The sequence below is a fragment of the Condylura cristata genome, unplaced genomic scaffold (genome assembly GCF_000260355.1).
Source record: "Condylura cristata isolate star-nosed mole 26May11 unplaced genomic scaffold, ConCri1.0 scaffold00004, whole genome shotgun sequence".
In the NCBI taxonomy this organism is placed as follows: Eukaryota; Metazoa; Chordata; class Mammalia; order Eulipotyphla; family Talpidae; genus Condylura; species Condylura cristata.
Genome location: NW_004567105.1, coordinates 57,791,851 through 57,819,145, shown reverse-complemented (window position 1 = coordinate 57,819,145; position 27,295 = coordinate 57,791,851). Strand labels below are relative to the sequence as shown.

The window sequence follows — 27,295 nt, the reverse complement described above, 5'->3', positions numbered from 1 at the left end:
TAGAAGAAAACATTGGCCATACAGCTAATGAATCAATGATAAGGTGATTTTGGATATTCCACCCCCAAGGCAAAGGAAATTAAAAACAAGATAAATAAACAAACAACAACTAAGATTACCTCAAATTAAAAGCTTTTTGGACAACAAAAGAAAATTTAAGTAGATTAAAAAAATCTTACTGAATAAGAAAATATTTGCACATTACACAACTGACAAAGGATTAACATTGGTTCATATTCAAAATATACCCCAAATATCAATCAGCTTAAAGACAATAAGAAAAATTAAAAAAAAAGCCTTAATCAGTAAGTGGTAAGCATATCTGAAAAGATAATTCACCAAAGTAGATATCTAGATATATGGAAAAATGTTTGATGTCACTTTTAGTAAATCAAAAGCATAATAAGATGTCTCTTTCCAGTGAGAATAGCACATATTACAAATAACGCCTGTCCCCTCCCCCCAACAAATGCTAAAAAGGATGTGGTGAAAAAGGAACCCTAATACACTGTTGGAGGTGATAGAAACCGGAAACCGGTGCAGCCATCTAGAAGGTGATGTAGCTCTACATTAAAAAACTAAAAACGGAAATACTGTATGACCCAGCAAGATCAATTGGTGGGTCTGTCAGAGGGAAAAATGTGAAACTACCAAATCTAAAAATTATATGCACTATTGCTCTATAATATCAATAGCATTATTTACAATAGATGAGACATGGGAACAGCCTAAGTGCCCTCTGACAGAGGATTTGATCAAGAAGATGTGCTGTATTTGTTCAGTGAAATACTACTCAACCATAAGGAAAGGTGGAATGCTACCATGTTCGAGCAGTTTGGAGAGGTTATGTGTAGGAAAGAAAGGCGGAATGACTAAGACAAATAGTGAGTATTTACATAGTGATCAGGACAATCTCACATGGCAAAATACCTGTAAAAACTACTGAACACTAATCACTAATAAATGACCTTTCTGAGGTTAAGGAGGTGAGGAGGAAGAAGGAGATGTCGAGGAGGGGAAGTTTGGGATACTGCTTCCTGAAAAACTTGTCTCAACCTGAATTACAAGAATTTTAGAAGCTAGACACTTCACAATTCTCTATACTCTTCATCACTCGCTGTCATCTTTGTCACCTGTTTGACCACCAGAGACATTTTATTTGTTATCCTGGCTGTAAGATAAATGCCTACAGGCAGAATTACTGGGTCTGAAAAAATTACAAACATCAATGTTATGTATAGAGTTAAATTACTCTCCAAATATTTACTTTAGAGTAAAATCCCTTTTCTTTATTGCCATCTGAAAGGCACTATTGTGAGAAACCTAGGGCATGAACCCAATATTATTTGATTGTGTTTATTTTCTAGGCAGAGATGCAACAAGTCATTTCCACATTGTCTCTACTCAGATAAGGAAGCCAATTCACTGGGAGCAAGGGCTACACATCAATGAAAATATTGCACATGTTTCTGACTTTTTTCATAAGCAATGAAATACAAACCAACAAAATAAATATGGTGCCTATAAATGGCTTAGCACATATCTGACCTGGAGTTGGTGCCGAATGTGGAAGCCACAGGGTGGGAGGAGGAGGGGCAGCAAACATGGCGCAGGGGTCGTGATGCTGGTTTTCATTATTGTGCTTATTGTTAGCACAATTATTCTTGAGCAATCATGGCTGTTCTGAAGTTTGGCCCAGTCTTACTGGTTTTCCAAGTGGGTTGCCATCTTTTTAAATCAGGAATTGAAGAAACTTTGCCAGTGGCTTACAGCTCTGTGCTGGAGTTTTAATTGTGCCTCTAAAAGAGAACGCGCCTCATCCTGGGGTTCTTCATCTAGGCAACAGAGGAGGCATCTTTACTCAGAATCAAATGGGCTGCTCTGTGAGGGGACTTGTTCTCTTTTCCTGCAAAGACAGACTTGTAGCTTCACTTCCTATGTGTCATCTCTTCTGCTTTCTACTTGATTTAGTGGCTAGTGGGGATGTCTGTTTTTATCAAACTAGTGTTTTCCCTTTAATTGGCTTAAGTATGAAATGAAAGGCAAAGTTTATTGTCTTTTTTTTTTTTTTCCTTTAAAGAATGGATCTGGTTTTAAGAGACTGGATTCTGGTCCTGGCTCCTGTGGATGTTAACTGGTGGCTGGGGGAGCTGGTTGGGTTTTTCTGTGAGGACAGAACCATCATTTCCAGGAGGGTGAGAGGAGACAAGTGTTATCCAGAGTTCCCAGAGAGTTTAGCACTTGATGAAACTAAGCTAGTCACCTTCCTTAGCTGGGCCTCAGTTTCTTCCTAAATCAGATATCTTCAGCTAAATGACAACATTGCCAGGCAAAGAAAGTGATTGGGGAAACAGCTATGTGGGGTGGGGGGCAATGATGACCACTTTCAACCAAGAGAAGCCAGACTCTCCCAACTGAAAAAAAGTTCCTCCTCCTAATGTTACTCAGTAGAAACATTAGTAGGGGGAAAAGCTAGAGGAATGAAAAACAGGAAGGCCTCTCTGCCTGCTCATCTAGCCAGGAAGCCCCCTATGGAGAGCTGTGATAAATAAAATGATTGCCTTACTGAAGACAAATAAAGTCAGACTTAGGCTACACATGATGAAGTGTATTTAAACATCTCCTTAAATTAGAACTAAATCCTGACCTAAAAATTAGTCTTCAATTTTTAATTCCTAGTTAACAGGAAATACACAGCAAGTTGGCATTTTCTACAGTCACCTCTGAGCAGTCATGTATTTTTATCCATTCAGATATTGATTTGTAGAACTGTGCTCCATCAGGATAGTCAGAGAAAGAAACCCATTCCTCCCCTGGTCTAGTAGATGTGTCAGTGGAGACCATAGATGTACCCACTCATAATAGTAGTTAAAACAGTGATTGTAATGAAGCCTCTGAAGGAACAGCATGGTGCCTGGCCCAGTCTGGGTGAGCTGAGGGGACGCAGCTGGTGAAGCCTTTGGTGCCACATGTCACACATCATTCATCTAATACTATGTCTTTTGACTTGCTCACAAGCGAGCTGGCCAAGACCACAGTTGACCCTCAAGCAGAGTTCTGTTTAGACTATGCTGTATTAACATTCCGTTTTACATTTGAATTAAAGGGTTTTAACCCTTTTAATTCCTTATCTTCTATCCCAGCCCAAGGATTAGTTTGAGATGTGAGTTTGCTTTAATTCAAAGAATTCTGGCTTCACAACAGAGAGCTAGGAAAGTAATAGAATAAAAGAGACTCAGGGATTTGCATGTATCCTCTGCTCTTCAGGAGCCAAAAGTTTAGGAAGCCTAGAGAGTGTCCCCATCACACAGCTCTAGGCTGTGCCTCTTGTCTCAGTTAATTGCCTCCTAAAATCACTCCAGACACCACAGATGGCCAGAGAGTGCCTGCAGCCTGTCCTCACCATTGGGGGGAATGTTGAAGGCCTTTTGGGAGTGCTTTTGTTCCCAAGAAGAGCATAATCAGTGTTTCCTGTGTGGATGAGAAAGATGGTCAAGGGTTTGGTCCAGATCTGGGTCATCCTTGTCCATATGTGTAAAGCAAACCCAGGTCCAAGAAGCCGCCCATCTCCCATTTCAAGTTTTTCTCTCTGTAAGAGCTACACACCAAACAACCACCACCACCAATGCCATATGGCTTAGAAGATCAAAGGCCCCTGTTCTGAATATATTTCTAGCTGACTGTACTTCAAATGTCTTAAATATGTTCCTACAGATGGAAAGCATGCAGCATTAAAGAGGTAAACCACATGTGTGTGAGCCACGCACAAGGTCTGTGCAAGACGGTGAACAGTGAATGCCACTGACCCGTGTTCGTCTTCCTCTCAGGTTCGCATCTTCACATACCTCATTGGACGAGAGGCTGCTTTTGCAGACAATCTCAAGTGGATGGCGTGTGCCAACAAAGGTAGGTACCCTCTTTCGTCCCTTCTGAACAACTCCCTCTTGGATGTGCTAAATCAGGATAGTCAAGAGTGAAGGCCATGAGTTCCAAGGTATGTTTCGGTGTCTCTAACTTATTGGTAGACTTGTAACAGCTTCTCCCCAAAGATGTTTATCAATTTTGACGATATCATCAAGTGGAGGAATTGATACCTGGGTGCCCAGAGGAGAATGACCGCGGCTAAGCCACTTACTGTGCACGAGCTATCCCAGACCCTTTGTAGTAGGCAGGTCCACAAGGCTGATTCTGGCCTGTGAGCAACTAAACAAAAACAAAGCTGGATCTTTTCTGGGCTAAAGTGTTTAAGAACTGTTATGATGGTAGCCATATTTTCTGCTAATATTAAAAAACTCTGAAGTTGCATGTTTCGGAATAATCATGAAATGTAGCAACTTCTATCAGCTTGGGATCCTGAGTGACCACATGGGACAGATGTCTTCTCACATACTCCACCCCTGCTGTCTGCCAACTTGTGCTGGATACAGGGTATACATGCTAAACAAACCTTCATGTCAGGTCACTGTCACTGAGACTTCTGGCTTGATGTGTCCTCATAGCATAACTTAGCCTACATAACTAATTTAATTCACTTTAGACTGCCTCTATGCTTATAACTTCAAAATGGTGATGGCGGTAATAGTTCTTCCACTGACTCCTATTAAATGTAAGGATGAAAAAAGTGGTTTATATTAAGTGCAGAGTTTAGTGCTAGCACATAGTAAGTGCTTCATAATCATTGGCTGTTCTGTATCCACAGCTGAATTGATTAATACCCCTCTGGTGGGTGTCAGAGACAGTGCTTTGCAGAAGGCATTGGGAAGGGATAACTAGGACTTCTCAGTTGATGCAGGGCTCCTTTTCATGTTCTACACAGCCAAGAAGGCAAAACATGGAAGGAAAATAAGTAATAGAATCCAGAGTCTTGGAGTTCAAATCCAGTCTCCACCATCCACTAATCATTTCTGCAGGTTACCAAGTCTGTCTGGCTCTGAGTCATGTCCCCTACAGGGCAGAGGTGGTGATGGTACTGCCCTGTATATAGCGGTATGTATGAAATGAGGCTCTACAGGTATGGCTGACAGTGCTGGACCTATAAATGTCCCATATTGTTTTCTAATGTTAATATTGATCTGTGAAGATGTCTTATCTCACCATTGAGGTAAGCCACAGCTTGAGAACAGCTTCTGACCCTGACTTCATCCTGGGCACTTGGGCACAGTTCAGATTTTTCTCAGTATGGGTACTCCTTTAGTGTTGAAGGATGAGTAAATTAAATATAAATGCTGGTAATGGAGGTCTTGTTACACAGTCACTTGGTATTGATAGATTTCAGCAACTTGCTTTTCTATCATCTCTAAGCTGTCCTCCATGAAAGTCTTCATGTTTGCACATCAGTGGAAGTAAGGGGACTAAGTGAGGGACTTGGAGGTCTCAGCTCCAGTTTTGTTTTTTTTTTAAAGATTTATTTATTTATGCATTACAGAACTGGGGTACAGGCCAGAGATGTAGGGGCAGTGAGAGGATTCACAGAGACAGTGGGGAGCAGAACAGGCTGACTGACAAAGTGCACTGCTGAGGGGAGCACCGGGTGGGTCAGGAGGGGTCTGCTGCACCATGTGGGTCACCTCCAGGACAGGGATCCAACTCATGCTGAAGTGGCTTTCGCTTCTTAGTGCTGTGCTTTAACCCACTGTGCCACCAGGGAGGGCCCACTCAGCTCCAGTTTTAGTGATTTAAAATAAAGTTATTTTAGTTTCAAGAAACCAAAATTGTTCCCTGAAATTAAAAAGAATATTGTTTTGGTGGAAGGGGAGTGACTCAGAACGCAGAGTGAAACTATGTTCCCATGAAGAACTAGGAAGCTATGTTTTGTTTTTCTTTTGCTTCTTGGTTTCTTACAATCCATGGTAGATACTGTCTTTACTGATGCTTGCACACAGAGATGGCCACGCACACCCACCTATCCTCACAACACATAGTGTGTGTGTGGCATGATATTAGAAAGGAGACTGATCAGCAACTCCTAAGCTATGATTTTAAGTATCTCTTCCCATTCAGCCTCCAGAAGAAAAGATCATGATGCTCAGCCCACTGAATGGGTTTGAGTAGACGTGTGTGCTGCCAAGGCTTAGCATGTGTGTGGGTGGGGACATATGGAAAGTTCTCAAACAATGGGTCCTCTGCCCATCTTTCTCTTAGCTTGGCATGGTCTTTAATTATCTGCTTCTACTTGGAACGACCTTTCAAGCCAGTCTCTTTTTTTTTTTCCACATCTAAATAATGGTGAGCTGTATGAAAGGATCTTAACGTTTCCTTGAAACTCTGAAAGAACGCATTCTACAATTATTTTAGTCTGTTGGCTGGCTCGCCTCACTAAAAGTATCAGTAATTCTGATTGTCTCTGAATATTGCGCTTGGCTTCATTTCAGGAGGGAATATAGGAGGAAACTAGCCGGAGGAGATGGAAGCTGCACGCATCCTTGTTTCCTCTGCGTAAAGAAGACATTCTTGAAATAAATTTTGCTATTTTGTTAACATTTGAAAATCCTGAGTGAACCCTACTTTCCCCACTTTTCCTTTATCCTGTGGTATTATAAAAAATTTCTTCTCTATTTTTTCATTTTTAAAAATTTTGCTGCTATTCCTGCCACATTAGATCGCAGCTCTTCCCATCAGCCAGTGTGTATTTAGTCATGGGTTATTGTTTTCACCACTGTCTGTGTCCAGCTGATGAAAATTACTCAAATTGAAGTCTTGTCTTAATCAACTAATATTACACCATAATTTAGTTTTAGTCATTGTTTATAAGAATCTTTGAGGCATCCTTTTGAAGACAATTTAGTGAACTTAGAGTATTTCAGGGCCTGGCTATAGAATACAGCCCTTTAGATTTATAAATTTTGAGTATAGCAACTTGAAAATTCCAAGGAGGTAATAGTAGCTGCTTCGCTGGCCACACCATGAGATTCCACAGTGATTCTCATTGCCGTACTGTCCAAATCCAGTTGTTTCCTTCCCGGCCAGAGTCAATGCTCACAAACATTTCACTTTCCTTATTCTGCTTCTCTTCTAAAGGGCCTTGGGACTAAAATGCCATGTTTTGCCCCCCTTTACATATTTTCAACTGACTAAGCCAAGTTCCTCAGTGAAATGAAGCATTAGCCTTTGGGGACTAGAACAGACCCAGGGAGACCCCAGGGGAGCCCATGAAGAAACCTGTTGGCTGATTGACCACATCACCCTGGGGAGGAGCAGTTGTTAGGGCCAGTGACAGCTCCAAGTCCCTGACTGAAGACCTGCTATCGGGGTACAGCACTCCTGGCTTGGAAGTAACCATAGAGATAGTTCCCATTAGTGGACCTCAGACACTGGCCCCCTGGAAATGGATGTTTGGGGATATCCCTATTCCATGCAGGAGTTCTCTTTCTACTTCCAGTCTACTGGCAAAATCCAGAGAGCCCTGAAGTTTTTTGGTTTGCTTCATTTTATGCTTAACTAGGCCCTATCTTGAGGGAACCAGCCCTAATGAGGCAAAGCAGCAAACCATTTTAAGTACATTAAAACAATCATTGCCACTGTAGAATGGCTTGTGGAATTTAAAGTTCTGTGTTCACACACTAATGGATAAACAAGTGGATGAGAAAGCTGAAAAGAGGTGCCCACTAGCCCAGATATTACATTTTGCCACAGTGACCTTCTCTAATGTTCAGTGTGCTGAGATTTTTAAATAAGCATTGCCTGATTCTCCTTCAGAACTCATGGTGAATGGAGTTTTTTCCAGCTGTGCAAATAAAAAAGGGTCTCCGTGTTTGGGTTCTCAACCCATCAGTCATCATTAGGTTGAATGGAAATGCCATATGAGTCTCTCCTGGTTGTCTGTTCAGCTTGTTCCTTTTTGATGTACGAATGGTCATTCTCTCCCTATTGGAGGAGTACTGGTGGCCTGAGTCCTCCTCAAAGTTCATACCCACAACCTTTTTTTTTCCATGAAAAAAATCTAACTTCACTAAACCTTTGCAAGTGTCATGTTCCCTTAAAGATAGCTTCAAATTTAGGTGGCCAGGATGGTTGCAGATGGGGTTAAAGAAAAGTGTCAGTTTTTGTATGCTACTTTTGAATGGGTGGAAAAAAGCAAAAATTGGCAGTTATTCAGCTTCTGTGTCTTTTTTTAAGTGTGCCTCCAGTATCTCTCAATTTTCCCACCTCCAGCCCCCACCTACCTCTCACTCTACTGTTTCTACAAGCTTGGCTTTTTTAGATTCCACAGTGTTTATTGTAGAGTGAGAGCACATAGTTCTTATAGTATCTTTCTCTGACTTTTCTCACTTAGCATGACTTAGTCAAGGCCTATCCATGTTGTTGCAAATGCAAGATTTCTTCTTATGACTAAATCATATCCCATTCAATATGTATACACATTTATCCATTCATTCATTGAGTGGATATTCATCTACTGACAATTAGCTAGGTTGTATGTATTCCGTAAAACATAAGCATTTGAGTGGGGGGCAGGGAGTGGTGATGGAGCCAAAGATGGTGCCAGTGTTAATAATAGCAGCTAAGGATGGAAAAGTGCTTACTAAGTGCACGTAGGATGCAGTACACTTCAATACACTCACTACAGCTCTGTGAGATGTATAAAGGGAAAAAAAGAAGGAAATTGAGGCTCAGGATGACTAGAATCCAGCAATTTTTTCAAACATAAAATTTGAAATTAAAAAATATAATTTCTCACAAAAGAAAAGGCTCTTTCCTAAATCTGAGGTCCTGCTGATTCCAGCAGCTTCTAACTGGGAGGGTCCATTCTTTAGGTGGCCACTTATACTCCAAGGCCTCCAAATACCTCATGGTCTTTTCTCCCCATGGTCAGTTCTTTCCATTCATTGGACGTGTATATTTTAGTTGTCAGGACACAACAGATCTCTTGCTGTTTCTGTGAAGGTCCAGAAAGATGTGGGGGTAGAACATGTCTCATAAATTGTTATTCTACAGAAATAGGTACTTTTTTTTGTGTGTGTGTGATGTATAACTCTGATGGGGTGGGGAAGATGATCCAGAATATTGCCAGGTTCCTCCAAGAACTTTGGAAGGGAAATCAGGTCACACTGTTGACTTCAGTGTCTACCTCATTGCTCTGTGAATGTAGAAACCTGAGCATTGGAGTGTTTCCAACTTAGCTTATTTAAGAGGGAGAAAAGATCTTTGTAAGACTAATAGGGAGCAGGGTCCATCACATCAAAGATACAATAAAACTTTCCATTGTGACGGTTACCAGGGTCTCCCACTGAGAAGCAGACCCTGAAGGATCCTGGCATCACTGCAAAGCTGGGTACTAATGATATGCTACTGGACATCTCACACACAGGTACCTTTCAGACAAGGGGCTCTCAAGGAATATCCGAGTACAGGTGGTAAAATTCAGAAATACAAAGTACCAGGCTCATGTGGCTTATTGGTCTGATTAGTTGTAGCCTGGAGTTTACAGAAGGCTCTGCAAGGGAATAAGGTAAATAAATTGATGTTATATAGAAAAATGAGCCGACCATTTATAATAGGTGGCTAATTTCAGCATTAATTACTCCCTGGTAATTACTGAATGATTACTGATTCTGTTTTCTTACATGATCTATGAAGTCCAAAAAGGCACATTAAAGAAGACAATAAACATTCAAGAGCTAGAAGTTAAAAGAAATTAAAAGGGGAGGGAGTGGGTAGGAAGGAAAGTGGCCAATTCAGAGAATGCACAGTGAACACAAGGGAAGTGGCTATGGTTACAGCCAAAGAGTCCAGTCAGCAGCGACTTCCTGTTATCCATCAAAAAGTACATTTGTTAACTAAAACTTCTATGAAAACATTTCAAAACAAAAAAGACTTTCAGAAAAATTTTAAGCTTTCATGGGTTGCAGTTAGATGATCAATGTGCATTAAACTTTGCAGTGTACAATATTAATATTATCTTCATAACTTCAGCTTTTCTTACCTTTCATACATATGCATTTCTGGTCTACATACTGAAATATAAATTAGAACCACGTCTTGGGTTGTGAGTAGACCTTTGTGCTGATTATTAAGCATTTGTTGAAAACTTCAGGAAAAAGCATACATTCTCTACCCCATCTTCACCCTTTCCCAGCCACAGAGACACTGACCACCCATCAGGGGTGCCTACCATGTCTTCAGAGCAGCCAGGCCTGCCCTTTTCCAGTATGGAAAGAGTCAGTGACTGGCAGAGGTTTAGAGCAATGGTTTTTAGTATGATGTGAACCTGGATAAATTGATCTGGGATGCGTCAGCAAACTCTCTGTGTTTCTATCCCCTGCCTGTATCATGAGCACGAGTTGGGCTGTCATGGTGTCCTGTGCAGACAGGTGATGTGAGTCACAGCAATCCCATGACTGGCTCTGCACTACTGACAACCCCCACAGACCTATGAACCTGGTTCTGGTTCTAGAAAAGATGGGGGCCAGCATTTTGCAACATTTTATGGAGCTAATATCCATGAAAAAATAAAACAGACAACATAATAAGTCAGCAAGTCAGAATTCAGCGCTGGATGGATCTTCTAAAGAAAGTGAAGGCAAGGGGAAGGGAGAGGAAATGATTGCAGACAGCTGAACCCTAAGTGACAAAAAGGGCCCAGCCAGGGAATAGCAGGACAAAAGATATACCAAGCAGAGGGAACAGCAAGTGCAAAGATCCGGGATGGGGGAGGAGTATTAGCAGGGGGGTGATGAGCCTGGTGTGTGAGAGGAAGTGAAGGGCCAGTGAGCTGAAACAATGGGCAGGGTGAGAGAACAGAATGGGAAGAGGTTGTCCAGACAGGCAGGGAGCCAATTGAGGGAGGGTCTTAGGGGTCAGCGATTTTACTCTGACTCTAAGTTGAAGTCATTTTAGGGTTTCAAGTTAGGAGAAGATCTGCTTTATGCCTTTAATTGATTTTTTCTGACTGCTATGAGGAGCCTAGATAAAAGGGGACTTGGGGAGAGGATAGTGCTAGGGGAGAGACAACAGAGGCTTAGATCAGGATGAGAGCAGGGGAGATGGGAAGTGGATTTTAGCTCTATCTTAGAAGTAAGGTCAGAAGAACATGCTGGTGGATTAGCTATGGGGTGGAGTGAGGAAATGACGGATATCAAGGATAATTCAAGAATAATTTTTATGTTCTTGGCCTAATTGAACAGTGGCACTGAGATGAGGAAGATCCACCAGGAGATCAGCAATTGGCTTTGGACAAATTCAGTCTGCAAATCCTGCTAGTCATCTCTGTGGAGGTGTCAGATGCAGAGCTGGCTCTATGTCTGTAGTCTGGGGACAAGCCAACTTTCTGTAACTTTTCAGAACTCTGGCCATGATAAGCAAGGCCAAGAGTGAGGATGGTTTCTCAACTCACTCCCCTTCCAAATGTGAGATTGTGTTTCGTTCCCACTCCCCCTCTAGGCTAATGATCTGTCTCTCCCATCTACCTTAGATTCACTCCCTTTCTTCTCTCGGCTTTATTTTGGAAAACTCAAATCATGGATTTTTACTGTTGGCTTTGCAGATTAGAATGAAAATACAGACAACCAAGTTGGGGGGGAGGGGAAGTATCCTGCTAGGCGATGCTGTCTTGTCTGTACTTTGGCACAAAAATGTAGGGATTATTCTAAATTTGAATTACTCACAAGTGCGTGCTGATGGATGGTCCAGAACCATCGACATCTGTCCTCTTATCAACATGGTGACTTCTTTTAGCTTATGGAGCATGTATCTAAGATCCTTGCTCCAAGTCTAAGATTTACCTGCTAGACAAGAGATGAACACTGGTTTGCAGCACTGCACATGGAGAGATGGTAACTGGGAGTTTACCTTCATCCAGAAACTCTCTGTAAACTTTGTCTTTCCCACCATGTCTCCTAAAGGGGTTAGCTGGGGGCCTGCAAGAACAGTGTTCCCACTGTGTCCTCAGAGGGAGTGTCTATGTGCTCAGGGGTCGTGCTCTAGAATCCCAAGATAGAACACTCACAGCCTAGGCTTCTGGGACCCTAATTCGCGTGGGATGGGTGTGGTAGGCAGGAGTGACAATGCATGTTAATTAGCACTGTGCACAGCTGTCATCAGGAAGCCAGAAGCCACATGGTCCCAACCTGGTTTGGGTTTGGCATACCAAATTTAAACCAGCTGGCCATTGTTTGGAAATGCCATGGGAGGGTCCCAGCCCTTTCTGGACAACAGAAGGGCTGGTGTTTCCTTACCCAGAGCCCTGTTTTAGACACTAAAGATTCTATAAACACTATAGCAAGTGCTGTGACAGATCTGGCCTCAGAGGCACACACACCCTCTCGATTTGTTTGACTGCAGGAACTGGCATGAGCTTAGTCATAAAAGTCTGCATTTAGAAGAAACGTGAATCTGTGTCCATTCCTCTGTTTAAAATCTTTTCTTGACTACCTGCCTTTAAGACATAACCGAAACTCCTTCCAAGATCCTATGTGATAGTCCCCTGCTCATTTCTCTGATCTTCTAGCTCCCTAATTCTATTCTATTCTTCACATTTCTTACTCCAGCCTTTCTGGGCTACTTGCGCTTCCTAGCGAGGACCTGACTGTGACCTTGGCCCTTACACTGGTTGCTTTGCTGGACCCACTCTTAACCCCTCTTCCTGTGGCTAACTGGTACTCATACTTGAAGATTCAGCTGTACTGACCCTTTCTTGGGATAGCTAATTGCTTCACTGTGTCTGCTGTGTGCTTTAGCGTAATATTGATTGTACTATTTTTTTTTTTAAAGATTTATTTATTTGTACATACAGAACTGGGGTACAGGCCAGAGGCTCAGGGCCGGTGAGAGGCTTCACCAGAGACAGAGCAGGGAGCAGAACAGGCAGATCAACGAAGTACACTGCTGAGGGGAGCAGCGGGCGAGACAGGAGAGGTCTGCCGCGCCATGTGGTCTCCTCCGGAGCAGGCGGGATTTGAACTCATGCGGAAGTGGCTTCAGCTTCTCAGTGCAGTGCTTTAACCCGTTGCGCCACCAGGGAGGGCCGATTGTACTATTTTTGAACTGTCTGTTTGCTCAGACTACCCAGGCCCAGGAGGGCAAAGGTCCTTGTTAATCCTTTCCTCTCCAGTGCTAGGCAACATGAACATCTTCCACAAATATTTGAGTGAAAGATTCCCCCTCCCAAAGTTGGAGACCTGCCTCTCTGTACTTTTCCTTCTGACTTTTCCAACTCACAGCAGTGCCAAAGGACCCTAAGCTGAAGAGGAAGTAGTGGTGCCCTGAACTCAAGATCAAAGTGGCACCCCCACCCATGAGGGGACATCTTCTATTGCTTAGGACCCATGTCTACCCAGCATGTTTCAAAAGCTGGTGTGGTAACCAGTCACATGAGCATAGGAGCTAGAGTATTTCTGTCTCCAACACACACAAAACACAAAATTCTGCAAAACGAAAAGGCAGAGCAAGAGACTCAAGCCTGGATTGACTTTTAGTATTTGCAGCTTCATATCCATGTGAATGTGGACAAAATAAATACATTAAGTTTGCCTCAGTCATCTTATCTTTAAAGCAGATACAGTAATCCACATTCCATTGTGCTGCTAAGAATAAGTGAGGCAAAGATTATTAAGCATCTAATAAATTGTGTGCTTTAATAAGCACTTCCAATTTAATCATAGTTATTAGTTTATAGTTATTAAAAAATGAGGTACCTTTTAAGTTTTTGGATTATTGTCTTCTGCTTAGAAATGAGTTCACTGAAGTACAAAAAAAACAAATTATAGAATGGACTCCCAGAAGTCTGGGGAGATATTCACTAAAGGGCTAACAGGGGCTTCCACTGGGAGGTGGGTTTATGGGTGATCTCAATTTTATTCCTCTTGCACATTATTCACAAAGTGAATAATGGCACTCATGAGATGTTTAAATGTTTTAGAAAGGAGAGAAAAAGAAACCCTATTACATTGTTGGTGGGAATGTAAACTGGTGCAACCATCGTGGAATGCAGTCTGGATTTACCTTAAAAAACTAGAAATACCTTACAACCCAGCAATCTTACTCCTGGGAATCTGGCTGCAAAATATGAAACATCAACAAAAACTTCTGTATTTGCCACAGTGCTCATAGCAGCACTAGTTACAATAGCTGGGATGTGGAAGCAGGTAAGTGGCTATCAACAGATGAGTGAACCACAAAGGTTTGGCCTATACACCATGGAGTATTCTATAGTCAGAAGAAAAGACGAAATATAGCCATTTCAACATAATGGAGGCAATTTGAATTATGCACAGTTGAGTCTGAATGATATAAACAAATACTAGACATTTACATAGTATACAATTCAATAAGGTAAAACACTTCAAAAATTTTAATAAGCATCCCAAAGATCCTGAGATTAAGAGAGAAGAAGGAAGGAAAGGGACAAGGGGACTAAAATAAAATAAAATGTAAAAAAGAAAGAAACTAGCTGGAGGCCATGTCTGTGTACTCATTGGCTTCGTCACTAACCTTGGTTCTTTTTTGGGATTTGACAGGATTTTTCACCCAGATATCCACCTTGGCTGATGTGCAGGAAAACGTCATGGAGTACCTCCATGTACTCAGCCGACCCAAAGTCATTGACCAGGAGCATGATGTGGTGTGGACAGAAGCTTACATTGACAGCACGGTGAGTCTGCAGGAGCCCGGGGGGCACTGAAGGCCCCACCTGCGCCTATGATGTTTGAGTTTTCCTGTACCCATTCCTGGAGACAGCAGTTGTGTCTGTTCATCGATTATGGGGTTCAGTGGCGTTTGCTTAGTTATACAGTTTGCATTGGTTTTTTAGCAAGATTGTTAATAGAGAATCAAAGTGGCGCATCAGAGTAGGTGTCAGGTCAGCACAGAAAACTCACTCTTTGCACGTAACTTCTCCAGTGACTTTTGATTTCTTCCCACATGTATATGAATTGTGTCATTGTAGTAGTGGTCAGAGCTGTCCTTGCTCCTTGCTATCAGGCGGCGCAGTCCTGGCAGTTAATCAGTCTTGACCTGGGGAAGTGCGACGTTCACCTCTTGACAGTGAAGGAACCTGTAGAAGGGCCAGGCTGCGTTGTCTTCCTGGGAGAGGTGAGATTGTGTCTCAGAGGTGACTTTAGAAGCACAGATGACTTGTTAGAAGTTTGGCCATGGGCTCATTCTAAAGTCGAAATCCAAACAACAAATTCTTATACTGAATTAGCTTAAAAGGAGGGACTTTGCCAATTGTCAACTAATGGCTCCAGGGCTGGGTTTCTTGTGTAATTTCAGGGTGATTTTTCATAGTGATAATGAGTCTGATGGGAGTGGTGTTTTTCATTTATTGATTGTAAATGTTCTCACAGGGCCTCTCACCCATCGTTTTTGTTGGGATTAACATCACATTAATCACTGGAGCCCAGACACAGCTGTCCTCCAGAGTGACCTCTGTGGCTGCTGCGGGCTGACTCGGCTTCCCAGCCCCGCAGCACTGCTGGCAGCTGCAGGCAGCTGCAGGCCAGGGACAGGCCGTGGGAAGGCATCTAGGGGAACCATGGCTGCCTGCCCTACCTGGGCCTGAGGGCGCTCAGAGGGTCTCTGAAAACATGAACTGGCCAGGAAGAGAACTTCCCTAGAAGAAATCATGCTGAATCAAGAAGATAATGTTACTCCACAAACTCTGCTCTGGTTACCAGGGAGACCCTGGGCCTTTAACATTTTAAGAGTCTGGTCCTAGTTTAGTTTAGAGTCATGAGAACTAAATAACTAAGCTACCCTTTTGTATCGGCACCACACTAACATCAGTAGAGGCAGCACTGGTAGCTTCCTCACATGTTGCCGCATAGGACAGCAAAAGCAGCACAAGGAGGCATGTGGCCAGCCAGGACTGGACTGTCAAGGCATTCAGTAGTTTTGTGCATAGACCCTGACCAGCCAGTTTGATCAGTCATTTTATTTGTTTCATCAATTTAAAAATTGTGGCTCTCTATAATTAAAATGTTGTGATACCGGGCCCTCCCTGGTGGTGCAGCGTGTTAACGCACAGCACTGAGAAGCTAAAGCCACTTCAGCATGAGTTTGATCCCCGCCTGCCCTGTAGGTGACCCACATGGCACAGCAGACCTCTCTTGACCTGTCCACTGCTCCCCTCAGTAGTGTACTTCATCAGTCTGCCTGTTCTGCTCCCCACTCTGTCTCTGGTGAATCCTCTCACTGCCCCTGCACCTCTGTCCTGTACTCCAATTCTGTATGCATAAGTAAATCTTTAAAAAGTAATGAGCAAAAGTCACGAGCAAACATTTAGGAAATAATAATACAAATGGCTTTTGAATATATGAATATATACAACTTCACTTGGTAAGAAAAATGCAAATTGAATTATAGTGAGCTACCATGTCTCTCTACCTCTCAGAAAACTTATCTGTGTACTCTGTTGGTGAGACTGTGGGAAAAGGGACATACTACAGTGTTTGTGGGAAAGCAGAATGGGGCACTCGCTGTAGAAGAAAATTGCATGTACCCTTTGACCATCCATCCCATTTGTAAGAATTACTCATAAAGATTAGCCTCCACCAATATAAAAATACATAACCAAGTTTGGTCACTGAGTAATTGCTAGTGGACTAGTGCCCATTTATTCTAGGGGATATGTTCCAACACAGCTAGTGGATGCCTGAAACCATACCAAACCTTAGTGGTACCAAACCTTATATGTACTGTGTATTTCCCTATATAGATATACCTATGATGAAGCTTAATTTATGAATCAATAAAGCATAGTGTTAAGAATGATAAGAGATTAATAACAATAACTCATTAAAATAGAGCTATCATAACAAACTGCTGTAATAAATATGTGGAAGTATTTCACTCTCCCTCTCTTTCTGTCATAAATCAAGTAGCCTGTAATATTTTTCAACCACAGTTCATCTCAGGTAACAAACTGCAGAAAGTGAAACTGAAGTGAGGAGGACTTCTATCATAATTTCAAAATATTGAAATTTACCTAAAGGCCCAAATATAAGAGGTAGATTGGACAAACTGTTGTTCATACACATCATGGAGCATTAATGCTAAAAACAGGAACAAGGATGATTCTATTGAAATGGTTTCCAAGGGAGTGGAGGGAGAGAACATCTGAGTATACCTTTTTGCATAGTTTAGACTTTTGAAATCATGTTAATGTTCTATGTATTCAAAATTAAAGTTAACAGGAATGGGGAAAAATCTAATATGAATGCAAACAGAATCAAATGAATCCAGCTACTTTTCAAATGAATGAAAAATTATCTGAGAGGGTAAAAAGGTAACATTCTGAGTAATTGGAATTATGGCTATAGTAGTAATACAGAATATTAAATTTAAACATGGTACTTTACTCCTAGTCTAGAAGGGAGACTAGAACTGCAACTAAATTCTAAATATTTTTTTGGTGTCATCTTGCTACAGGGACAACCCAAGGAAAAAGGGATGACCCAGTTGGAGAGTCCTTAGCTGGCCACTTAAGAATAGAGGGCAAGACCCAAGGCAATTTACATGGGAGTGAGAAATGGGAACACTGAAAAAGAGAAGAAGAGAGTTAATTGGCAGCACAAAGCAGTTTACCCTCTGTTCCACCAAAGACAGTGGCAAGTGAGCAGAGACCAGGGTGCAAACAGAAGTCAAACTAGGAGGGCAGCCCACCTTGTTCAGTCATATCTGGTATACTCATATCAGTCAGCGCCTTTTTCTCAGCAGTCTCTGTTCAGGAAGTCAGGGGATGGAGTCCAAGTCTGAAAAGCAACCCCCTCTTGCCTTTGAGTTGACTATGAGCGCCACCCACTGGCTGGGAGGTTGCTCCTCAGTCTTCCTCTAACAGTAGGTGTGTGGGTATGGCAATTCTGAATCTATTTTGTGAGCATGGTAGATTTAGCAGAGGCTTAAAAAGGTGAAGACAAGGCAAACACCTGTAGGATGAAACTGGATTGAATCAGTGGAATTGGTTTCCCTGAAAGGGTCAGATCAACTTTTCTCAATATGCTGGAATAGTCCTTTTATCATCTTTGTATGGGAACTAGAGATCAATCAAGATCCTGTGAGACTTCTGAGTTCTATTACTGCTACTTACAGAATGTAGATTGTTTGGGGTTGAGAGCAGTGAGGGTCCTGGAGGCTAAGAGAAGCTTCTCTTCTTACCTAAGCCCTTTGCCCTTCCCTCATTAAAGAAGAGATATCCAAAAGAATTCACCCAGTTGTTGGTTTATCAGTAAACATGTTCCCTCTAGCTAAGAATCTCATCTTTCTCTGATAGTAGGGGTATGGTCACTCTAACCCCCTTCTTTATCTGTCATGTGTAGTCCCCTTACTGTCCCTGTATGTAGAGCAAATATCCCTGCTCTGTTCCAGTAACTTTAGAATTTATAAAACTTTTATTAATTTGATTGTTTTTCCTTTGCTAACCCCTCTTGATGCTGTTTTGATTACTTGTCTAGACTAAGAAGAACCTAGAGGGTTACAAGGAATGGTATCCTTTGTGTCCCCACAATTATCCCAGAATGAAACCCCAACTCTGTCCACTGGAAAGGCCAAGAAGCAGTGGCACCCCCCATGGCAATGAGCATATATGGAACACAGACCCCACCTTCTAAAAATTACTCCCTTTTAAAAGAAACAGTGCACCTTAGAAAAATTGTTATTTCCAGGGCTGGGATGGGGACAGTAGGCCCATGCAAACAAAAATGATTAGAATATATTAGCCTCAAAACTTAAGTTCTCAAAACAACAGCAAATCATGTCCAAAGGACATGGGGGTCTGTGTGAAGGATCATGCTAGTCACTGATCAACATTGGAACAGTTTGAATATTACAGCTAAAAACAGGACCACAGGGGATTATAGTCTGTTAAGTAAACCTAAAACCCATGTGTCCTTACTGAGCAAACCCAAAAGATGAACTAGATAGATAACTAGAGGGATAGACGGCATACTCTGTGCAGTGGTTGCTGATAAATGCCAAGGGAGTAGTGCAGTTGGCTAGTCACCATTTTGCAACTATGTTAGTCAAATCTGGTTCAGGCAAAGGTCAATGGATACTAAATCTAGGAAGCAATTTTGATAGTGAGCTGGGTATTTTCATGGTCTCAGTTTGATTCCTTAGACATCTTGCACTAATTGTGGGAGGGAAAATATAATATCCATACAGTGGGAGAATCCAGATAAAATCCTGAGCAAAGGGTCACCATAAGAAGCAAATGGACCCTTCCTCTGTGCCTGCATAAGGACACATCACCTTATGCAGAGCTCTGAATGGGACCACATGGCAAGGAAGAACATAATGTAGTAATGCAGTGCATTAATGTATTTGTACTTAAGCACTATTTCATTTTAAATCAGTAATTGCTTAAATAAATTGTTCTAGACTTGCTAAATACATACATGTATACATATGTGTGTATGTGCGCACGCACATGTGTGGTTGTGTGTGTGTGTGTGCCTGTGTGTATATGTAATAGTTATTGATGGGGACGGTTAAGAAAGAAGGGGAACTTTGCGCTAAAGAGCTCTTGACGCCAGAGGCAACATTGATTGTGTGGAACAGCTCTGGATATGCAAAGGCAAAGGAAATACTTTGAAGCCTTGTGCTTCATCTAAAATATTTACATAAAATTTGTATTTTATGCCACGATCATCCTCACTTATTTCAAAAATCATGCTTTAAGTGGCATTTATTGCCACTTATTCATGCCAATGATATGATAAGATGACAGAGCTCATTTATCCCACCTCTTCAGGAACCCTTTGAAGTTCACAACTAAATCTGTAGAATGTGCTTGTCCCTAAAATGGTAGCTCAGCATGCCCTCTGTGCTTCCCAGACTTCTGTAGTTTCTTTGCAAATAGCCCTGGTAAGTGCTCTGGTGGAATATCCTGGTGTTTCCTTCTCATCTTGGTGTCATGAGGACAACAGGGATTCCCATCTTCCTTTTTCATAAACCTCCTGGGGAAAGAGAAGCACAGCTGCTCCTCCCCAGCCAGAAAGCGATAGTTTTTTCACACTCCTCATCTGGCCCTGGATTTTGCCATGGCAAGGACAAAAGCCTCCTGTCTTTATATGGGGTCAAAATAGGATTCATATGCCAAGTCATCTGCAGCGTCTAAATCCGAAGATGAGCCCACCAACTTTGAAACCACCCAGAAGATGATGGAGGCAGGGATGTCGACAGTTGTGAGCTCTTGACTGCCTTGCCATGTCCAGGACAGTCCCCCAAAGCACTGCCTTGTTGGGTGCCAGCATGCAATAATGAAAGAGCACACAATCTAGGACCTCTGGGTGCTGGGTCTGGTGACCTTGTTTTAATATCCAGATGGTATGATGTGGTTGCAGCTCTGGAGTTTTTTGATACTTAAACATACTTTATAATCTACCTGAGCTACAAGCTAAGGGTATTGAATTTTAATTAGAATAGCCTGAAATTTGGAATTCAGAGTCATGAGCCCATCAGGTGAATATCTGTTCTGAATCTTATTCAACCTGACCATCACCTTCCTTGTACTACTTATATTTCAGTCCTTTTCTCCATTGTCTTTCCTCTTCATTAACCTGGTGAATATTCATTATTTGGTTAACTTATCAACTGCTAGAGCAAATTTCACTATTCATCTAGATTTTTTAAGTCTGAGATTCCTTCAGACTTGGTTGTTGAAGGCATCTCATATAGTATGAGCTTTTCTGCCTTTCCATCTTCAGTTCTTTGTTAAATATTAGCTCATTGGAATCAAACATGACCCTATTCTTCTATCTCTGAAAACTGATCAAGATCTTCATTTTATATCCATTATTCTCAAAGCTTATTTTTCAAAAATCCTCAGAGCTTTTTTTGTCAATTTGCTGTTTTACTCAGAGGCAAAAAATAATTAAATTTGTTTATATTAAGCCAAGTTTCTTAAATTATAAACAACTTACCATCTCTTAAAGTCTGTAATATCTGACTCATTTTCAATTGTTGATAATTTTTCCCCATCACCACCCCTTATACTCCTTTGATTATTTCTTCCCCCTCCTCCCTCTTAACATCAGACAGCTCCTGTTGTTTATGAGTACCCCCAAGTTTGTAATAATTTTGCTTTGCCAAATAATGTGATTTCTTGTTTTGCTCATATATATGAAAATAACCAATATTTGTCCCTATCTTTCTGACTTGCTTTTCTATGACTAATCTCCTTGAATTCCTTTCATTTTGCTGTAAATAGTGAAATTCCATCTTTCCTCATAGCTTAGTGGTTTTCTGTTGTGTGTGGGTATTTCACGTCTTCTTAATCCAGTCATCTATCAGTGTATACTTAGTTTGTTTCCATGTCCTAGTTATTGTAAATTATGCTGCAGTAAATATTATGAATCATATAATTTTTTTGAGTTGATGGTTTCATATTCTTCAAATATGGGATTGTTGAGTCATATGGCATTTCCATTTTTAATTCTTTTTAAAAAAGATGTAATTATTTATTCACACAAAAACTGGGGTACAGGCCAGAGGTGCAGAAGTTATAGGATTCACCACTGACAGAGTGGGGAACAGAACAGGTAGATTTACTGAAATACCCTGCTGAGGGGAGCAGTGGGTGAGAGAGGAGAGGTCTGCTGCACCATGTGAGTCACTTCCTTGGCTGGGAATTAAACATATTCTACAGTGCCTGTGGATAGCTTCATAGTGCTGTGCTTTAACCCAATGCACCACCAGGAAGGGCCCTCTATTTTTAATTCTTTAAGGTGGGCGCAGATAGCTTTCCACAATGGCTGTACTAGTTTACATCCCCACCAACATACTAGGATTCCTCTTTCTCCAACAACTTATTCTTGGGGTGTTTTTTGAACATCCCATTCTCACAGGTATGGGATGATCTCATTGTGGTTTTTACTTGCATCTCCCTTATAAAGTGATATTCAACATTTTTCATTTATTCCACTGGCCTTCTGGATGTCCACTTCGGTAAACAGTCCAATTAGATCTCCTGCAAGCTTGTTAATTTGGTTGTCTGGGCTTTTTTGTTGTTGAATTGAACACTTTTAAGAAATATTTTGGATATTAATCCCTTGTCATTTATATAATATATGACTGTTTTCTGTTATTCAGTAGGTTATCTTCTTAATTTGCTTCTATGTTTTCTTTGCTATATAAATATCTTTTAATTTGAGATAATCCCAATTGATTATTTCTGCTTTTATTTCCCTTTTCTTAGAGGTTGAGTCTCCAAAAATATCTTAATCATTGGTATCACTGATGGCATTGTCACCAGTGGGTTTTTTTTTAAGATTTATTTATTAATTCATACAGAACTGGGGTACAGGCAGAGATGCGGAGGGTGAGAGGATTCACCAGAGACAGAGTGGGGAGCAGAACAGGCAGATCGACGAAGTACACTGCTGAGGGGAGCAGCGGGCCGGTCAGGAGAGGTCGGCCACACCATGTGGTCACCTCTGGGGCAGGCGGGGATCGAACTCATGCAGAAGTGGCTTAAGCTTCTTAGTGCTGTGCTTTAACCTGCTGCACCACCAGGGAGGGCCTGTTTTATGCTGTGTATTTTATTGTTCCAGCTTTCAAATATAGCCACTAAATACATTTTGGATTTATTTCTGTACTGGGAGTTAGAGAGTGATCCAACTTCATTGTTTTACATGTAATTGTCCATTTTCCCCAGAAGCATTTATTAAAGAGACACTTCTTTCTCCACCAAGGCATCATTATCAGGAAGTGTTGAGACATAAATAAATTTATTTCTGTGTTTTCAATTCTGTTTCATTGAGTTACATATCTATTTTTATTCTAATACCATATTGTTTAAATTAATTTTGCTCTATTGTATAGTTTAAAATCAGACAGAATTATGCTTACATTTTTTCCCTTCAGAATTGCTTTCGCTATTGAGGGTCTTTGATGGTTCCATATACATTTTAATATTTTTTATTCTATCTCCTTGAAAATATCATTGAGAGTTTAATGAAAATTGTATACACACCATAAGCACACATATACACATGTAGACACATGCACATTGTTTTGATAGAATAGTCATTTTGACTATATTAATTCCCCCATCCATGAACATGGGATATCTATATGTCCCATATTATTTATACCCTTGAGCAGCATATATTATTTATACCCTTGAGCAGTCTTATAGTTTTTAATTTATGAGTCCTTATCTTCTTATTAAACTTAATTTCAATGTATTTAATTCTGTTTTTGACCAGGAGGTATATATTATGGAGATAGAAATCTTGGGGACCGTTTGGAATCCTGCCTGCTGCAAAATCTCTGTCCGCGTGCTATGGTCTGAGAGGAATAGAGGTTCAAAAAGAAATGCAGCGATTGCCTCCTCCTGCAAACTCTGTCAGGAGTCCTAACACATCCTTGCTTGCCCTTTGTTATAACACATCTCCTATAACACTTCTCAAGGAGCCTGATTTTATTTGTTACATTATAGTTGGAAAGTGAGTTTTATTCCTTTAGAAATCACAAGATTTGTGACAGTGCTGATTTATGCCATTTTTACCAGATACTAAGAAGCTGGTATTTGTTGATTAGCTAGTATTTCTGAATTTGACCTTAGAAGTGTGCTTAATATGCTCTCATAAGTCTTTTTTCTATTTTCCAAAAAATATTTATTATTGTGTAGAAGAGCTGGGATGTAGGCCAGAGGTATAGGGAGGGAGAGGATTCACCAGTTATGCATACAGAACTGGGGTACAGGTCAGAGGTGCAGGGATGGTGAGAGGATTCACCAGAATCAGAGCAGGGAGCAGGACAGATTGAGGAAGTTCACTGCTGAGGGGAGCAGCAGGTGAGATAGGAGAGGTCTGCTGTGCCATATGGATCACCCCCAGGATGGGGATTGAACTCACACTGAAGCGGCCATGGCTTGGCTTAGCTTTGCAATGCAGTGCCAACCCACTGTGCCACCAGGGAGGGCCCTAAATAAATACATCTTAAAAAAAAAAAAACAAAACAGAAACAGAATCATGTAGTTAATTTAATACTTAAAGTGTAGCTTGAAGTGACCCACAGATATGCTATTTTCCCCCTTTTATTAATTACATATTGAGTCATACAGTTTTGAGTCTGAGCAAATTCAAGATTTGTGAACAGAAACTGAGTTTGGACTCTTGCACATGAAAGTCAAGGATTGCATTTAATTAAACCTAATCAAGAATTGAGACTGACAAAACTTTCCTTTTGGGGCCCATTCTCACTCTCTTAACTTCTATTCTAATTAAATATTCTGTTTCCTGCCTGGATGTTCTATTCAATTTGCTTTCCTGGTGAAGCCCAAATAAATGAATTAATGTTAACAACATTAATTATGTTTAATCTAATAAGATCTCATGTATTAATTGACAAAACAGCAAACACAGTATTCTGAAATTCATGAGCTTCTCATCTGAATACAAGTGGGGCATAGTCATTATCTCTTAGGTGCAGAGCAAAAAGAAAGTCATTAACAATGGAATTTGTTCTATTTTGTAAGCAAATGACTTGTGCTTTCCAGTTGGGTCTTAATCCACTCACAAATGCCAACTTGCTGTGAGGGGTAGAACCTATATTAAACTGAGGAAGCCTCAGCATCCCTTATCAGCCCTCCAGGGGAGTTTGCACAGACCACAGTGACACACAGAAGGGAAGCAAAGAAATCTTTTAGAAACAGTGGGAATGTGACCATTTAAAATAATGAGAATTCATTATCAAGCCCTCCTACCCCTCCCCTTTGCTAGTAATGAAATTCAGTACACAATTTGTAGAAACTTTCAAACCAATTTGGTTGCATTTGCAAATTGGACCTGTATCCTTCCTCCTCACCCCCCACTAAGTCCAACTTGGAAAAAAATGTTTTGCATTTGATAAATTGCACATTTGTTTCAGTTTCCTATCTAGGAATGGCACCTAGGTCATTTCAGAGTCATTTGGGTGATTGCTTTAAGCTACAGCATCTTACTGCCTAGAAGCAATTACTCAGGGGGTCGGAGCCTTCATAAGGAAGTTGTTGGGGCTTGGAAACTGAATTTACAGTATTTTCCCAAGACACTGCTGCATATCAAAGAAGTCCAAATCATCAAAACAAAAAGACACGTAAAGAGAAACATAAACCATCCTGCTGGGTTGTGGAACAGAGAATGCCATCTGCATTACATGGCATGGAGGAAACTGATTATGTTGGGACCTCTATTTCATAGCAGATGGGTTCATTAAATTTAATAGCCTCCAGAGCCTTTAGAAACCGTGTTAAAAACATGTGGAGCATGCTGTGACACTTCACTTCTGGCCCTGCAGTCATTATAACTCTGGCACAGACTATAAATATTACAGTACTTTATTTCCATTGAAACAGATTACTATTATAATTATTATTGTTGTTTTTTTTTTTGCCAGAAGATGATGATGTTAAAAATGAGTAAGTTCTTGATTTCTGGTGCCATTTATATTCATCCAAATCTTCTTCCATTTGAACCTAGATTTGTCTATTAAATAGATTTTTCTCCCCCTGGGCTTAATCTTCCTCCCCACCCACTTCAAATTGATGTTATAAAACTATGAACCAAAGATACAAAATGATTATCTTTAGCAAAGATGTTCAAACACCTTATGTAGATGACTGTCAGCAGATAGAAAAGCCTAGAGCTAGAAATGGAAAAAGAAATAGATTTCAGTGGTTTATTTTTAACTCTTTCCATTTATTATCATTTCTATTATTATGATATAATGGCTGTCAACTGTCTACAATAAAATGATAGACACTTCTAGAAGTAGAAGATCTTATAGAAATGGATAAAACTATTAAGCCTAAATAAGTGAATAAGTTTAGTAGAATAGATTATTTAGCAGCCTTTGCAAGGGATAACATCCAACTCAAAGTAGCAAAGGTGAAATGTGTTGCATCTTGGAATCAAGATTATTTTGAGGCATGACTATATTTAGGGGTTACTCCTATGTTATATGAACTTGTTCCTTGATTCCCAGGCACATTCTCTCCATAGGGTGATGGCCTTTACCTTCAACTATTTTTCATTACCTTTATAGTTCTTAATTCCTTTCTTTTTCTTCTGTATCAAGCTCACTTGGGTCACAATTTCATAATGAGAGGTAAGATGGAGCTTCTAGTTGATGGCCTAAATCGTACAGAGTGAGGGAAAAATCAGACCTAAAGGAGACTGATACTCAGAAGACAGAAGAAGTAAGAGTCAAGCATATAACTTGTTTGTAGAACTCAAAACTAAGTCATGTCTATGAAAATGCATCCATCAGTATGGTGTTCATTATAGTACCATGATTTTAACCAATGGAGCACCTATCTAGTCAAACATTTCCACATACCTTAATATATAAAACATATAGAAGTGGAGCTACTCTGTAAAAACTGAGGAATGGATGCATAGGGCAGTGAGGAAACCTTTACAGCAGTTCTTATGCTCTTCCTTGGTACTGAAGAACCAAGGCAGTATTCTGAGTATTGTTGCGTCAACCTTGAAAGATGGCAAAGTGGGATTTCCTGCTGTGGATTATCTACTGTGCTTCTAAGTTCACACCAAGTTCTTGGATTGGGGGGTCCAATGAAGAAAGATGGTGGGGGCTGGCTCTGCCTGGTGGCACAGTGGGTTAAAGCTCAGCACTATGAAGCTAGCCACAGCACTAACAGCACGAATTTGCTCCTCGGCCAGGAGGCTGACCCACAAGGCATAGCAAACCTCTCCTGTCTCATCTGCTGCTCTCCTCAGCAGTGTACTCCATCCATCTTCCTGTTCTGCTCTCCACTCTGTCTCTGGTGAATCCTCTCACTGCCCCGCACCTCTGGTCTGTTCCCCAGTTCACATGCATAAGTAAATAAAACTTAAAACAAAAACAAAAACATGGTGTGTGGGGATTGAGAGATTGTGTCTGTGGTTGTACTGAAGAGAGATACTTGTATCACCTTTAGAGAACATTGGCTTTCACCAGAGAACCCATTCAAGTTGGAGCAAATTACTGGATGGAGACAATGACCTTAACCAGCAAGAAGGTGGAAGCCCATCATCAAGGACTCAATCTCTCTTACACACACACACACACACACACACACACACACACACACACACACACACATACCATCTTTTATTTTTATTTTTATACAATGTATGATTTCCTCATGAAATTCCCAACACCAACCCACCTGTGCAACATCACCACAGTCTCTTGTGCTCTTCCCACTCCTGTCCTGATCGTCTCCCTCCTCCACTTTTTAATTTCTTCAAGGAGACACACAGCTTCTTGCCTGTGCTTTTCCTTCAAAAGCCTGCTGTATTTTTCTTATCCTCTGCAGAACAGTTCTGTTGGTATCCTTCATTCATGGGTAGAAACTAATCTCCTCCAAGTACTA

The 27,295-nt window shown here is 41.0% G+C and overlaps 1 protein-coding gene across 1 annotated transcript in view; it reads left to right on the top strand.

Annotated features, from left to right (window-relative positions):
- CACNA2D3 (calcium channel, voltage-dependent, alpha 2/delta subunit 3) overlaps nucleotides 1–27,295 on the top strand; it is a 764,442-nt gene that overhangs the window by 482,962 nt on the left and 254,185 nt on the right. The window contains exons 11-12 of the mRNA XM_004676565.2: nucleotides 3,828–3,906; nucleotides 14,454–14,587. Of these exons, the coding sequence (XP_004676622.1) occupies nucleotides 3,828–3,906; nucleotides 14,454–14,587 (213 nt within the window). The remainder of the gene's footprint in view (nucleotides 1–3,827; nucleotides 3,907–14,453; nucleotides 14,588–27,295) is intronic.